This window comes from Denticeps clupeoides, chromosome 3 (assembly GCF_900700375.1).
Source record: "Denticeps clupeoides chromosome 3, fDenClu1.1, whole genome shotgun sequence".
In the NCBI taxonomy this organism is placed as follows: domain Eukaryota; kingdom Metazoa; phylum Chordata; class Actinopteri; order Clupeiformes; family Denticipitidae; genus Denticeps; species Denticeps clupeoides.
Genome location: NC_041709.1, coordinates 13453711 through 13470774, shown reverse-complemented (window position 1 = coordinate 13470774; position 17064 = coordinate 13453711). Strand labels below are relative to the sequence as shown.

At 44.8% G+C, this 17064-nt stretch overlaps 2 protein-coding genes across 6 annotated transcripts in view; one reads left to right on the top strand and one right to left on the bottom strand.

The window, feature by feature from the left end:
• shroom3 (shroom family member 3) overlaps window positions 1-12753 on the top strand; it is a 41270-nt gene extending 28517 nt beyond the window's left edge. For 4 of the 5 annotated variants that reach the window (XM_028973762.1, XM_028973760.1, XM_028973763.1 and 1 more), the window contains 6 exons: window positions 126-202; window positions 631-1443; window positions 1632-1985; window positions 3576-3678; window positions 4925-5209; window positions 11171-12752. In XM_028973762.1, the coding sequence (XP_028829595.1) occupies window positions 126-202; window positions 631-1443; window positions 1632-1985; window positions 3576-3678; window positions 4925-5209; window positions 11171-11509 (1971 nt within the window). In that variant the 3' untranslated portion in view covers window positions 11510-12752. Of the gene's footprint in view, window positions 1-125; window positions 203-630; window positions 1444-1631; window positions 1986-3575; window positions 3679-4924; window positions 5210-11170 lie in introns of all 5 variants that reach the window. The other variant, XM_028973759.1, reaches the window with a different exon arrangement.
• Window positions 12754-14610: 1857 nt separating this feature from the next.
• On the bottom strand, window positions 14611-16536 carry sowahb (sosondowah ankyrin repeat domain family member B). The gene has a single exon (XM_028974938.1). The coding sequence runs from the start codon at window positions 16534-16536 to the stop codon at window positions 14611-14613; it is 1926 nt and encodes a 641-aa protein (XP_028830771.1).
• Window positions 16537-17064: the final 528 nt, after the last annotated feature.

The following is a 17064-nucleotide window of genomic DNA, read 5'->3' as shown; positions in this document are numbered from 1 at the left end:
ACTTAGTGAAATAAAGTTTACCACCTTGGTTTCTCCTCATACAGAGCTATGTTGTTTCCAGTAACCCAGAATGCCACTCTGCTGTAATCAGAGCCTCAATATTAAAAATTGCATTTGTGTTTTAGGACTTCCTGGCAAGAGAAGTTTGTCCATTGGAAGTGGGGTCAAGAGATTCTCTACCTTCTAGGTTACCTACAAACAGGTGTGTGCACATATGGTAATTTGTCTACATCAAGAATGACAAGGAAACATGGAACCCTCCATATTCCTGCAAGCCAAATTATTAGATGACCTGTCTAGATTTCCACTTTCCAGTGGAAAATTGGAATTGTTTTCAGCACATTGACTTTTATGGCAATTTTTCACTAAATCCTTCCTTAATTGGTAAAATTTACCTACTGGAGACTTGTATCCAATTTTAGAGCATGGGTGGAAAAATATCTGGAATGACTAGATGCTGTATGAATTCCATTCCAGATATTGTGGAAGCTACAAATATCTAATTTTGTGAGAATCTCTTTAGGAACTGTCCTCTGTCCAATGCGGCTTTTTTAGCGATCACTAATGCATGCATTTTAGAATCAAGAGGACAGTGAGTAATGGTAATGAATGATCATTTCGTATGTTCAGGTCAGTGGACAATGTGAAGCCTGAACGGCCAGCTTCGGCTTCGGCTGTGAGAGTGGAGCACTACCAGTTGAACCAGGGTCCCTCTCAGCTCAACACACCTGTAACACGCAGGGAGAAATCGCGGCATGGCGACCGTCCACGTTCACACAGTGCCTCCGGCTTGGCCGCCTCTGTGGGCCTCCCCTGTCCTTTTCAACCTGGCACGGTTACCAGCCAGGACTGGCAGTCCAGCGACAGGCTGTGCCAGGCTAACCTGGATGCCATCACCTTCCCAACCACACCCCAGACTGGCACACAGCAGTTAGAGGTGAGTAAGGGCAGGGCTGGGACTGTCAGACAGAGCTCCACGGATACCAGCACTTCAGAGGACACACTGAAGGACTTCCCCATCGAGGGGGTCTGTCAGCAGAAGGCACCAAAGACACCTGTTGCCCCCCCGCAGGACAGGTCATCCAGTGAGACCGTTTCTCCCTCCCCCCCTGAACTCCCTCCGAAATTGTATCGCAAGTCCCAAAAGAAAGCCCCGCCCTCCCCCCTGCACTTGTCCCACAACCTACCCTCACTACGGATCTCAGAGTCCAACCTCCAGATCACCCCTCTGCCCAGCATCTCCCAGGATGATGATGAAGTTTTTCTCCGGGAGCTAGCACCACCTCCTGCTCCTCTCTCACCAACCCTGCCCATCCGTGAGACTGACATCACTGAGGACTTCCCCCTACCGCCCTCACCGGTGACAGTACTACTTCCTGGTGAAGGAGCTAACTATCAAGGGACAGAGGCCCAGCCACCTTCTAGAACACTGCAGGCGAACAGGTAACTCACAGATAATACTGTACTTGAACCTTGGTTCCATTTGAATGTGCAAAAGATGAAGAACCAGTTTTGCCTCCAGTTCATTGTATTTCATATCAGACCGCTGCATTGCATGACCTTGACTGCAGGCATACACGGTTTAGTTCTAGAATGACATGTTTTTGTTTTGTTCTTTGCAAAATCGACAGCTTGGACTACACAGCAGTTCACAGGGGAACTGTGTCTCCAGAAGCCCGGTCAACCCCACTCTTCCCCAGCCCAGATGCCCATCTCCAGTACCAGAGGCTCGGCAGTATCAGCACAGACAAGGAACCGAAGGAGCTGGATCTGGACAACCACCTGCTGTCTAAGAGAGAGAGGTCTGCTGCGGAGCAGAAAGTAGCGGCCCTGGCCAGGGATCTGGTGTCCAGAGACAAATCCCTGACTCTCCTCCTGGACTCATGGGTTGGGAAGAATGCCATGGACCTGATGGAGGAGATATTTCCTGCGGGTGGGCTGTCATCAAGGAGGCAGAGGAGGAGCAGTCTCCAACAGGAAGACAGGTGGGGATGAACAGATGGCACACTGTGCGTCTTTGTGAGTGTTACATAACTGAATGATCCAGGTTTCCGAGTGCAGACAATTGTCTGTTGTAGGAATATTTATTGCCTCGGTTATATTGCATTGCTTCGGTATTATCGTAACAGTGCACTCTTTCTTTATTTGTTTAATGGGTCTGTGGACTAAGGACTTTGTGGAATGACCATTATCATGGGATTTTGCCCACACTTCAAACAACCACCCTATCAAGTACAATAAATACCCTTGATATCAGTTTGTAGATTTGCTCAGGTATTTTAGTGAGGGCAAATGTGCATTGAGCATTCCTGCCCCTCGTGTAATCGGAGTCATTTTTGACTCTGTCCTTGTTATTTTAAGATAAAGGGAAGACAGTGTTTAATTCCATTTCTCCATGTGCTGCATGATAAGAGGATTTTTTTACCAGGTGATGAATGTAAGTCTTAGTAAGGAAATGTGAGAAACACTACCCTCTTGTGGTTAGTAATGGAACATTAAAAAACTTTCCACAATATTAAATTCTTCCTTGGCATGCTAATGCATTATTTAAAGACTCGACAAAAAAACTGTTTTGTTTGTTCCACTGTTAAAAAAAATGTTATGTTGCAGAAGAATGGTTGTAAATTCCTTAGAGAATTTGGAACGTTTTTCTTAATTTAAACTACATTGTGATTAAATCTTTATTATTATTATTTTATTATTATTAATTAATGTTAAATTCCTTGTGTTCAACTAAAACAGCAGAAACCAGTCAGTTTGCATTCCTTATAGAAAGAGGATAGGGTGTGTGTTTGGGTGTGTGTGTGTGTGTGTGTGTGTGTGTGTATGAACAGACAGGAAAAGATAAACAGAAAGCTTTTATTAACCCTACATTTATCATCCCTGAATAGAGAATGGGTAGAGGGGTTGTCAACCCCAAAAATTGTTGCAATTCAGGCCAAGTATAATTTAAAAAAAATTAAATAGTATTAAATAAATGAAAGGCTAGTGAATGTCTGTCTTATAGATGGTTGCCAAGTGTTGTATATTTAAACAGATAAAATCAATGGGATTGATTAATCTATGACTCATAGTAGAATGTGGACTAGGCAATAATACAGAATCATAAAAATAATTTCAAAATAGGTCATATATTTGTTTTGTAAATAAATACACATAACTACAATCTTTTTATAAATATACACCAGAATATTAGATATATCGATCACATACATACATACATGAGAAAATAAAATATGGTAACTAAGATATACCGTCTCTTGTATGATAAGGATAAGTATGTGGTCATTTTTTCCTTGTTATACTTTATTAATCCTGAAGGAAATGGCTTCTCTGCATCTAACCATCACCCTTGGTGAGCAGTGGGCAGCCATGACAGGCGCCCGGGGAGCAGTGTGTGGCACCTTGGCAGACCAGCATTCGAACCGGCAACCTTACGGGGCCACTTCCTTAACTGCTATGCCACCACTGCTTATTTGTACATAATGACTGTTTGATTCAGCTGTAGGCACACGAGGCAATACTGCTTTAACAAGCTAACAAATGCATGCATCTCATAAAAATGTCCCATGCAGGAAAGCAGATGGACTTTACAGCTTTCAGGAGGCTCATCCAGCTGACGTCAGACACATGGAAACAGATGTGGATGAAGTGGACACTGACCTCAGGCAGAAACTGGTAATTCAGCCCTCCTTCGTTCCTTAAGTGAAAGTGATTGTTTTTGTGATTGTGATACGTGCAAGTGGTCTTTCTGCCGGCATGATTAAATCTTGGCTGATTTTTACTGTTTGGGGGTCACATCCAGTCATTTTGGTTTGGAGTTGATTGGGAATATGGGGGATACCATCACTTGGGGTGTTTGAAGGTTTTGGTGTAGGTGTTTTGGGTTTTTTTTTTTGCTTTTTTTGTACCATATGCTTGTAAGTATTTTTGGGGTGTATTTTTGTGCTTTCTTTGTTTAAGAATGTTGAAGGTCTCATTTGTATATTGTTTTGAGTGTTTCTTTGATCCAGGAGGAGGGGCTACAGGTGAGGTAACCTTGCATTAGGCCCAATGGATCATTGAGCCAAAGAAGCTGAGACTGGATGGGGTGGTAGTAGCCTAGTGGGTAACACACTCGCCTATGAACCAGAAGACCCAGGTTCAAATCCCACTTACTACCATTGTGTCCCTGAGCAAGACCCTTAACCCTAAGTTGCTCCAGGGGGGGACTGTCCCTGTAACTACTAATTGTAAGTCGCTCTGGATAAGGGCGTCTGATAAATACTGTAAATGTGAATGTAAATGGAGGGAGAGAGAGAGAGAAAGAACTTTAGAAGTGGTGCAGGACCATTTGGTTTAACCTGCCCTAATTAGTGTTTCATGCCTTTTCTGTGATTTTCGTTCTTTTCGTGTTTGATTCATTTTTGTAATCAGAATCAGAAAACTTTTGTTTAGGAAATTGGGAAAAGACATACAATGTAAAAGACATAAAACAAGTGCACAGAGAGATAGACATACATTTATGAGTATAAATAAAAATAAAAATAAGTATGCAGTGATGGCTCAAGCAGCATTATGTAAGAGTTAAGAGTCAATAAGTGAGTAGAAACAGAAGAATCACATTGTTGTTTACACATAGTGAGTAAGGTAGAGTAGCACACTCCTTTTTTTCCTGTACATATTTGCACGTTTTTCTATCACTTTTGGGTGAAAAAAGTGAAAAATACAAAAAAAATATAAAAAAATATTGACTTTTTTTTTACTTTTCTTTATTTTTGAAGAGAATATTTGGTGCGCTCTCAATAAAACCTTGTTTTCCTGTTCATGTGCAACAGCACATCTGGGTTGCTTAGTAACATCTCTTCATGTGTTACAATAAAATTTGTTCTAGATTGAAATGAATATGGATGTTATGAATACGTCGTGTTCTCCGGCCCTGCAGGGGGAGCTGCTTCAGGCGCTTGCTGGCTGTATGGACGGCCTGCGAGGAGAGAGGGAGCAGTTGGGTGAGGAGCACAAGCGGCTCAGTGTTGTGGGAGAGGCCATGGAGGCTCTGGTACAGGAGCGCTGCAAACCCAACGAACGGGACAAGTACCGCATGTTCATTGGGGACTTGGACAAGATCATCAACCTGCACCTGTCACTCAGCGGCCGACTGGCCCGTGTGGAGAACGCCCTCTCGACACTGGAGAGTGAGCCGGAGACAGAGGACAGTGTGGAAGAGAAGGTAGGTGATGTTTATGCACACACCTAAATAATAATATCTAAAAACATCACAGAATAAGCAAAGAACATTGCACAATTATTAATAAACACAACATTACATTTAGAGGATTAATCTACAAGCCTCAGTGGGAGACATAAATGTTTTATGAACGTCCAAGTGCGAGTATAAATTTAGGCGATGAGTCTACGAGACAAGGGATGACGGAGGGGGATGGAGCTGCTCTGTTGATAACTCGTTCATCATCAGAGAAGTGCAGTCAGCAACAAGCTAGAATTAGATATATGAAGTACCTAAATGTACAAAGACATGCAGAAAGTGGATTGAAGAATGGCATATGTATGCACATATCGTACGCGCATCTTGCTTGAAAAAAGGTACTTGTTGTGCACGAGATTAACAACAAGCAAGGGGAGGAAATGGTTTCCATCAGAACACACAGACAGGAGAAATCGACTCACTCTGCTTGAGTGCACAGTGTGCTGAACACAACTGTACATTGAAGTAAAATAAAGTTAAAATCTATTAAAAAAAGCACACACACACACACACACACACACACACACACACATATATATATATATATATATATATATATATATATATATATATTTTTTTTTTTTTTTTTTTTTTTTTTAACATTGTGTTGGGTTGCCAGTTATAAATTAATGCATGTGCAAGCCCTGATCTACTGGTCAACAGGGTAAATAGTTTGGCCAAATATACTTTGTTCAGCCATGATGTTAGCACCGCAGAGGTTATGTGAATAACACCGATTATCTTTATACCATGGCAGTGGGATTTAGGCAGCAGGTGAAGCGTATGTTCTTCAAGTTGAAGAACATCAGAAGCAGAAAAACTGATCAAGTGTAAGGAAAACTGGAGGCTGTTTCAGGTTCATGTTCAGACAAGGGTCACCAATGCACTTGAGGAACAGCAGCTAACATGTGTTGTCCAATCCGATGGAAGAGCTGCTATATGGAATCAGATTTGTGCCGAAATTTTGAAACAAAACTTTACTAATATCAAACAAATATATAACGTTGACATGTAAAATAAGAACCTGCTTACATCTCGCTCTTTTTAAGTTTAGCTTGTGAGACTTTCAGTTACGCTGCTCGTTTTTGCAGTTTCACTGCTGGCTTTTCAGTCGCTCGTTTACGCTCCCTGAGGATTCGGTTGGATTCTGGCAAAATTCTCTCATGTGGGCGGGGCTTCGCCTCAATGGCCAGCAGGTATTTGAGTGACAGCTCCCTTTCCTGGAACTGGTGATGGGAAGTTCGGCTCTTTTCAGGCTCTTGTGGCATCTGTAGGCTTACATTTTAGCCTTACTTGTCAAATATGAATGCTTTGTGTGTCGATAAATCTTATTTGCCAAGTAAGGCTAAAATATGTGCCACTCTGAAAAGAGTTGAACTTCCCATCACAACTCTGAACCCCAACACTGCGATATGTGCGCCTATAGCAGTAACATCCATTTGCATATGTGAACACTAATAACTGCATGATTAACACACTGATTGTGAGGTGATCCATGAGACCAAAAAGCCAGCAGGGAAACTAAAAACGAGCAGCGTAACTGAAAGTCTTACAAGCGAAAATGAAAGAGAGCAAGATGTAAGCAAAAACATATGTTGTCAAAATTCCAACCTATTATTTTACATTTCAGCATATTGAAATGTATTGAAATACTTTTTAACGCATTTTGTTTAATATTAGGAACGTTTTGTTTCAAAACTTTGGCACAAATCTGATTCCATACTGCTGTAGTTAATTCTGGTAACAATAAAACCGAGTATTCTGTGTGTGTGTGTATAATTTGTAGAATTTTTTTTTTTTTTTAACTTTGTTTATTAGAATTAGAGCATAGGCAATAACAATATTCTCAAAAGGTTACAAAAGAAAACAGCTCAAACTCTCAAACCCAGACCCCAATAAAAAAAACAATCAAACAGAAAAAAAAAATATATATATATATATATATATATATGTGTGTGTGTGTGTGTGTGTGTGTGTGTGTGTGTGTGTGTGTGTGTGTGTATGTGTGTGTGTGTGTGTATATATATATATATATATATTGATACATACATACATACATAAAAACACATTCACATTCAGATATTACTCCCCCCAAAAAAAAAAAACACAAAACAAACCAAAATAAACAAAAAAGCAGCCTACAATCCACCCCCACCATCAACCTATACAAAAATAAATCAATATGTAAATAAATTTAAAACCACCTCTGCAGAGCTCCACCGAGACGCAGACTGTATCACCAGGGACCAGAAGGGAAATTCTTATTCTTGTCCAGATCAAGGAAAGGACCCCATATCTTTTTAAATGTCTTAAGGGAACCCCTAAGTGAAAGTCTTATCCTTTCCAGTTTTACAAAATAAAGAATATCTCGCATCCAGTGAATTTGGCTGGGAGGTTTCGAGGATTTCCAGTTTGTTGTAATTAGTCTTCTTGCCAGTAAGGTAGAGAAGGCCAGCATGTCCCTTTGATGAACAGATAATGAAGAAGGTGAGGAGAAAACCCCAAACAATGCCCCAAGTGGGTTGGGCTCTATTCTTTTCCCCACAAATTCTGACAACATGTCAAATATTTCAGTCCAGTACTGGTGTTAATTTGTAGAATTTTGACAGATAGACGTTCGAGATATGGAGAGAATAGGATGTTTTTAAAAGCGGTTTGAGACGTACGCACTTACTCAGCCTCCCTCTAATCAGCTGTGACGAGAATCTTGTTACAGCGTGCACTTGATATGTCAGCCTGTGCTCTTTGTCTGATGCAGTCATCTAAATACCCGTTATCTTATCAGTAGTCAAGCCACACGCAGTTCTTTTTCATACGCCCTCTCAGTTTCTGTATGTTCCTGTGCAATGCCAGAAGCTGTTGGTAAAACTATATTTAATACTGGGATTATGTCATTCAGGCCTGTCACCCAGCGCCCCTTAGGAGTTCCATTTGAGTGTTTAACTGTGATGGGAACCCCAGCAATGCCATGGCTAGACACTAGATGGCGATGAGTATCCATTACTTTCAAAGGCTGACAACACATCTGGAGAACATGATGGAGCTTACTGAGGATATCTTATAGGGTACTGAGTAGAAATAGTTGAAATAGGTTTTCATATTTTTGTGAGTCTTGATGTAGCCATTGGGTGTAAATGACATTTAACATTTTTCTTAATTTAGCATAGGCACTATCAAACATACAGCACAATGAACATAATTAGTAACTCTGTGCTGCAGAGTTACAATTGGTACTCTACAATTCGGTTGACAGAAATAACTAGGAACATTGACCAAAATGCTTCATGTGCACTAATGGTGAACATCTGTATTAGAACATCCATATTGCACACACTGCAAATATTTCAGAATCAAAGGAAGTGAACCTCCCCCAGAGCATCAGTGAAACAGTAACTTGCTCCATTCATCACATGCATTTACCTTAAATGCATTTGGCAGATGCTCTAATCCAGAGCAACATACATAAGTGCTTCAAAAATGTCCATAAACTCAATTTTAGGTACTTGTCCCCCCAGAGGCTAGTATACTCTGTGACTTTGTACAAGAATGCTATGGAATGAAGATGGCTGGAGATTGTGCTCTGCGGAACACTGTAAGAGAACTGGAACTGTTTAGGCTTACGTTTGAATCAGTATGAATCAGACACTGGAAAGAAGACCATGTTTACAGTGATACATGATGGTTATGGCTCTGTGATTTTCTGGGACTGTAGACAGCGGAAACCAGCAGAGTATGGAGGGCAAAGCGCATTCACTTAAATGTCATGGGAACTTTGGAGAAAACATCATCCCATCTGTGAGAAAGCTCAGCACCTCAAGGTATTCAACATACCATTGCCAAACTGAAACCGATAGTTTTATATATAGCTTACAGCTTTTAACCAAACACAAACATAAATACAAGTTTGGCCAGCTCTATGCAGTTTGGGAGGAGCTGAATATGAGACGGCAGAATTCCACAAGAAGGGTGTTTCGTTGCATTCAGTAAAAGCATTTAATATATCGCTTCTTGAGCTGTTGAGTGTTTGATTTGTTTATTTGTGGTTGAATAATGTCTAACACAGTTCCCACCCCAAAATCTCAAATAAATGAACACAGGTGATGCATGGTAGCAAGATCATTGTGAAAGATTTCCTTGTTTGCAGTATGTGAGTAGATTTTCATTGCATTTCATTTTCAAGAAATATAGATTGCAATTACTTATAGAAGGCAATCTTGTAGAATTTTCTGGATTTGTTCCAGAGTAAAACAGCAATTCCTTTCAGGACAAGGGTGCACTGTGATGTGAAATCTGATGTCTGAGGGTTGAGACCTTCACAAAATGGCAGTTGAACAAATTTGCTAGACTTCAACATACTCCCTCAAATTGCCGCTTGTTTTCCATTATACAATAACTTCTTGCTGTCCAATAAACGAGAGGTAAGTATCCACTATGCTTATGGTTGCCATAAAAGGTGAAATAAACCCATTTTCAACACATGGCCCTTTTTTTGAGGTCACCAAGAGCTGTTCATAAAGTTAACTTCACGGAATGGAGAGCGACCCGTTGGGGAGGAAGAATTTCAACTACCAGTTTGCTGGTAGTTGAGTGTATTTTGAAGGTGTATTTTACTCTTACAGTGGGGAAAAAGGTATTTGGCAGCCACGAATTGAGCACCAAAGTTGCAGGGCAGGGTAGTGCGCTAACTTAAGGCCCAAGTAAGCAATGTGCAGACAGGATGGCTGTACTTACAGATAAGTGACATCTTTAATGGCACAGGAATCCTCCTCTTTTTGCAGTGTGATATCACTCTGGGTTTTTGTGCCTTGACTACCGGCCTGCACCATTTGTAATGAAAGCTGTATGTGTAGAGTTTCATGCATTGTGCTTTAGAAAGCTGCTGCAGCACGAACCGAAGGTTCTGATTACCAGACATAACAGATGATAAGAGAGCTGCCCAGTGCTGCCCGTGTGCTGCTTAATCGTCGTCGATTCAGCAGCATAGTGGCCAGTGGTGGATGCAGGCGTGAGTGTTGTGAATAACACTGAAGTACAGATCTGAAAATGCTGAAAAACGTGAACATAAACAGACAAATATGAAGCAAAAAATAAAAAAGCAAGAACCTCAACCTCAGGAGAAGGTGGCAACACCATGCAAGCAGCAGCTTGTCATCATACATGTCTGTAAACAATATAAGAAGTCATAATGGCATTGAGTCTGACCTCCCTACACAAATGCTTCAACAAAGTGAAACACAAGGTGAAACACTGGCCAAAAATATTCTAAATCTCATTCAGAGTAAGACAGTCAAGTCTAAAAAATAATAAATTATTATTATTGGACCATTAGCCTCCAATGGGACACATGATTGCCTTGAAAGCATCACAGATTACAAGAGATTCATGGCCATGTGTTATGTTGAAATTTCTTTTTCAATGCAGCCTGGCATAAATAACAAGAAATAAATGCAATATTATGTCTCACGTTATTCCACGATGAACAGACATACTCAGTTGATCCTCCGTTGTTACCAACTAAGAGTGCTTGTTAGAGTTAAGCCATTCCTTGGCCACACTGATTTGAAGCTTTTATCCTTTCACGACTCAACTACTGTAACTCACTGTACCATATTAATACATTTTTACTCTCTCAGCTGCAGCCGGTCCAAAACGCTGCTGCTCCCTTAGTTTCTGGTACTTGTAAATTTGAGCCCATTAGCCCAGTTGCTCCATTTAACATATTAACATTTACAGCATTTAGCAGCGACCCATATCCAGAGTGACCGACAATACGTAGTTACAGGGACAGTCCCCCTGGGGTCTTTCTCAGGGGAACAATGGTACTAAGTGGGGTTTGAACCTGGGTCTTCTGGTTCACATCTGAGTGTGTTACCCACTAGGCTGCTAACACCCATATTTCTGTTTCTGTGTTTTTCCGCCCATCAGAAATCTCTTCAGCAGAAGCGCAAGCAGCTGTGCAGCCAGCAGGAAGATGCACGGGAGCTAAAGGAGAACCTGGACCGCAGAGAGCGGGTGGTGCTGGACATCCTGGGAGGCTACCTGAGCTCCATGCAGCTACGGGACTACCAGCACTACGTACGCGTGCGCCCGGCCCTGCTCATCAGGCAGCGCCACCTCGACGACCTCATCCGTCAGGGGGAGGAGCAGCTGCTGAGGCTGGGGGAGACGCTGAGTGACGAGACCACGCCACAGCTTTCCCCTTCCCTTTGGAATCCTCTGGGTTCTAAGTCTGTGCCCCGCCCGACTACCGTGACCTCGCTCTGACTCCGCCCATCGGATTGATGAAGGACATTGTGCATGGGAAAGTGCCTTATATGAAGCATCACCACACACTACAGGACAATAGGAGGGTCCACACCCTGCACACACAAGCACTCTCATGGCCGGAGGACCGCTACAGGCTCTAAGTGGCGGCTTACACTGGTGCCTCGGCTGATTTATGCACATGGCTGCCCGTTCAAACAGCTTTGATGGTGCAGCTCTTCTCACGTGAGAACCACTGCCTTGTCCATTGATGTCACGCGATATCAGCACCACGTGCATGCACTGCGGACATGCAGAACATGTCACAGATTGACCAGATTCAGATACTTCACAGTGTAAAGCAGTCACTAGCGGACATTCAGTCTATAATTATTTCAGTGTAAATGATCAAGCACAGATTTTTTTTTTTTGTTTGTCACTGACGATACAGCAGAGCACTTTTTAATTCTAACTACTGAACACCCTGACACATATATATGAAAAAGCTGGAGCAATACAAACATTTTCTTCTTAGTCTTTCTAGTTCACACGCTAGCAGTCACATAGTTCAGAAATCTATTTTATTAACCTGCAAAGACAAGATCTTCTCAAAACCTGCTCTAAAGTAAGCACAAAAAGGCTGCCATGACATCAACCACAATCATTATTTATATATAAACTTTTGTTTGTGTTATGTACGTGAGTGTAAATATTGCGTGTGGCAACAGTTGGCAATTTTTAATGTTTAGGAGAACACATTTTATATTTTATTAAGAAAAAAGGATGGAAAAAGGAGATGTCAAACATGTATTTTCCTCTGCTAAGACTCGAGTTTACGGTGTACTGTGGCCTTGAAAGCATCACAGAGTACGAGAGATTTACTGCCATGTCTTACGTTAACTCTTTTTTAATGCAGCCTGGCATAAATAACAAGACATAAATGTAATATTGTGTCTCCTTGTAACACTGCAAGTGTAGCACTACCACGGCTTCAGTCCGCTGTCATGTTACAGTATAATTGGCAAGTTTTTTCCCCTAATGGTTTTATAATGTCCTCTTGTATCAAGTACAGACCGTAATCCACTTCCGAATGAATCAGTATGAACATGTGACGGTGCCTCCCATACGTCACTTTCTTGCTTTGGCCAACTCAAGATTTCACATTTGACTTGTGATCAGATAAGCGCAGCTGAACCTTGCTTTACACTGTTGGAGAAAAAAAAATGGAAGACGTCCTCGTTTTACAAGATAAAACTATTTAAAAAGAAAAAAGGTGTCTGGTCTGGTTAATCAAGTTTATTTTCCAGTTTTAAGTCACAATATTACACTTTACCAAGCTCAACTGGTAATTATGCCATGTAGGGACTGTGCCGAAAGTGAGTGTTGACATTTTTACTTTTTGACATCACAACCACACAGGCCAGTCTCTCTGCACCTCGTCCCACCTGTTGGACCAGATGCCCACTGTCGGCTCAGAAAGGAGATACCGCACTGTACATCATGATTGAGCAATTGGAATATGTGGATGTACAGAAAAACAAATACTGGTTGTGGAGTCGTGAGACGGACTAGAAAATTGGCAAATACGTCCAGACATTCAAGGAATTTTATTTCCTGCTTAGTCTTGGAACAAAATATACAAACGTTAATAATATAAATATGGTCTTGTGAGACATACATAATTAAAGATAATAATTTTATCTTTAATTAAAAAGAAATCTACAAATAAATAGTTATATATATATATAGTTATATATATATAGTTAGTATGACACCCTCTGGACTCGCACAGTCCATCGTTTTCACGTGAATACAGTTTCATCAATAGATGGTTGGTGGCATCGGGTAGAAACTGTTCTCTGTAATCCAGCAGAGTCCTGCCCAGCGATTAGTGAGATAAAACAAGATGATCCAGCGGTTTCAGTACAAAACGTACTGAACGGTCCTCAGACACCGGAGAAGCTCTTTCTGTCCTCACCACCCAAGGCCTTTCAAAGTTGTAAACAATGGAGTTTAATGCAAAAGACGACACAGAAAATACTTGCAAAATGTTAAACCTTTAATATAATGAATCATTAGTATACTTCAGGGTATAGAAACTCCACTAGATTAATCTCCCACTGCCATTAACACATTGTCATGAAGAGACAAAAAAATATTCTGTTTTACCCAACCTTCCCTTTAACCCACACGATTCTCACTATGAAGAATGAAAATACATTGTTGATACGTTTAACTTAGTTTTAATAAGTGCAATAAAAACAACATGCTGCGAACAGTGGTATAAATGTACTTTGGGATTTATCAAATAACAGTCCAATATTGACTGAGGAAATACACAACATGGCGTGACAGTGCAGTGTAAACACAGGATTCAAAACACGTACTCTAGCACCCGGTGGCAAGTAAGAACCTGCGCTGGAATGCCTTGTCATCAAACGCCCATGCACCGTACAGCACAGCAGCAAAGTACGGTAAAAGGCGCAAAAGAAGAAACTACACTTCTCTGCTCACCCTCAAAAAAAGCAGAAACAGAAGTGCAGTGACAAACAGGCACACCCACCCGCCGGACAAGCCTCATCAGGTTCTATACTGAGACGCAGCGGAGCTCAAACAACGGGGCTTTCACTGGCCGAGAGAGCGGGGACACCACGGGCGGGGCGGGGCGGGGGACCGCAGTCCACCAGCAGCGGCCACGCTTCACCTAAATACACCGTTCCGGTCGTTCCACGGGGGCCACACCGAAAACGCCGACGATTCAAATGGCAATTAAACCAAATAAGTCGTCCCCACCGTGAGGTTAACAACATATTATATTTTACTCCGGGGAATTACATTGAAAATATAATATTTTTTTTATTGTAATCTCCAAAACACAGTTAAAAGGAAGCGGTGCACAGAAGACATTCCGCGCTGCCAAGAGATCAAATGTCACAAAACTGGGAGGCGAGCCAGCGGCAAGGACCGGGCCGCGGCAGCTCGACGTGACACTACAGACACACACAGCAGAGGGCAAGTCAAGGCATTTCAGGCAAAGTCCCTTCAAAGCTCTAAAATGGCAAGAAGTGACAAGCGAGTGGCGTGGACACGGGCTTGCGGTGGCCTTCTTTGCGAGGTCCGGCTCACACAGCGAACTCCGAGTGCGCGGTGACTCGCGCCAGGGACTTGTGCTTGAACAGAGCCGCGAGGGACGAGTGTCTTTTCACCGCCGCCGGCCCGGTGGCGGGTCGGGGGACCAGCAGGGTGACGTCGTAGCTCGGGGGCACCGGGCCGGCGGCGGCGGCCTTGCTCTGCGGAGCCCTGAGGAGCTGGACGACGTCGCCGGACGCGTCCTTGCTCAGGTACTGCCACGCCTTGCGGCCGCTGGCGTCCCGCAGCGCCACGTCCGCCTGAAACTTGTGCACCAGGAGGCTGATGACCTTTTTGTGGCCGTGTATGGCGGCCAGGTGGAGTGGGGTGTACCCGCCCACGCTCCTGGCGTCCACGTCCAGCTTCATCCCGGCTTTGGCGACTCCGTAGGAGAGGGTGTTGAGGACCCGGTGGTCCCCGTGCTTCGCGATCCAGTGCACTATTGTGTAGCCCGAGATGAAGTCCTTCTTGTTCAAGAGGCTGTTGTCCTCTCGGAAAAGGGAGTAGACGTCCGGCCAGTCGGCCGAGGCGGCCTTCACCAGCCACTCGTGCTCCCTGGGCGGCAGCGGCACCGCGGGGCTCCGCTGCTCCGAGAGACTCTGGGTGCTGGAGGCCTCGGAGAGGGAGACGCCGTCCCTGGAGCCGTGGAGCCTGGGGGGGGTGGAGACGCGATAGGTGGCGCTGAGGGAGGACGAGATGCGCTGGAGGCGGCTGTAGCGCGCGGACTCGCTGTCCTCCAGAAACGGCTTGTCCAGGTCTGAGCCCAGGCTGCGGCTAATTCTGCTGTGCATGCGGTGGGCCGGGGGCCTCGGGGTGCCCGGGGCCGACGCCGCCTCCTCGTCCAGGTGGCCCGTGGAGTGGTGCAGGGGGTTGGTTTGTCTCGCTGGACGGCGCAGCGCCGGCAGCACCCCGACCTCCTGCGGACGCTGCAGCATTTGGCGAACTCTCTCGTCCACACCATGGTCCCCCCGCTGGTCCAGGCCCTCGGCGCTGTGCCACGCGGCTTTGGCCTGGGTCCAGTCGGACTCCGAACTGGTCAAGGACTCTTGGCTGGACGACGCTTCCAGAGGGCGGCCGCGGCGCTGTGGGCCAGCGGGTCCGTCTTCTTCAGACTCCGGCAGGAAGTGGGCGGCTGGGACGGTTCTCTCTGGGAGGTCACCTCTGGCCGGCGGCGTCGGTGTGTTGTGGGGGACCCCCGGAGCTTGTCCCTGCAGGTGGTGCGGCACCCATGTAGTTGCCCCTTCCCCCGAACCTCTGCAGCGGGGACCAGCTTGAGGCGGCGCCGCCGCCGCCTCCGAACTCCGGACCTCGCGGGCCGCGTGATCGGGACGCCGAGCGGCTCCCGTCCTGCCAGCTTCCACGCCATTGTGTTCCAGATCTGAAGGAAGCCCGGGCCTTTTGTTCCCGGCTTCTTCAAAGCTCTGGCGTTTCGTTTCAGTGGAGTCTACAGCCGGTTGTCTGGCCACGCAGGTGCCGCCATTCCTGTCGGTCCTGTCGGTCCTCCCCGCAGGAGCCGCTTTGACAGGCTTGGGGACACGAATCGCCTCCACGTTGTTGTTGTTGCGGTTGACGAGTCCCGCAGCGGGTAAAACGGGACCTCTTTCTCTAGGCGCATGAGAAGACGCCTTCGGGTCCGGGTTCGGAGCCTCCCTGGGCTTGTGCCCCTCTTCATGCCTGACGGGCGGCCTGCCGGCGTCCGCACTGTACCTCTTCTTCAGCAAGATGTAGGGCGTGCCCTCCTGGTGCTTCACCACGGCCACGGCGTTCACGAACTTCTTGAAGAGCTCCCGGTTGTGCTCGCGGTTCTCGTGCTCCCGCAGGTACGGCCTGAAGTGCGCCAGCAGCTCGGAGTTGCGCACCGCGCCGCCGCTGCGCAGCAGGAAGCCCAGCACGGAGTCCTGCGAGAAGCCGGCGGCCATTGCTCCGCGGGCCCTCCGCGCCTTTCCGACGACTTTCGGATCCAGAGTTCAGCACGGAGGCGTTCCTGCGCCACCATGACCATTTAACTCCACCTGCGCCAGCGTACCTGCGAGCCGACTGCGCATGTCAGCGCAGAGCTGTCGGCTCGGGCTGTTACTGACGAGCGTCAACGGGCAACGTAAATGCAACGTATTTGTAACGTAGTTCCAATTCAAAACGTCAAGCCGATTCTTGTCAACAGAAAGTATAAGACAATACAATCGTATAAAGCGAAAGTCCTTTCCTCACAGAAACGCATCGTTATTATTTTTAAAAGCCTGAATTATTGTTTAGCGTTTCACATTTTCTTTTTCAACTATGCCGAACCGATGGCTTCGAACCAGCGTGTGTTCAAAGCCCTGACAGGTGAAGCAAAGTAACTGGCAAACAGCAAATCTGCTCTGATCACCCTGATAAACGGGACGCAAGACGTGGAACAACTCAGCCGTGATTTGCATGTTTTTAAAAGTCCTAATTTATTTTTGGTA

Excerpts from the sequence above, each read along its gene's own strand:
- sowahb (XM_028974938.1), bottom strand. The coding sequence starts at position 16,536 with ATGGCCGCCGGCTTCTCGCAGGACTCCGTGCTGGGCTTCCTGCTGCGC.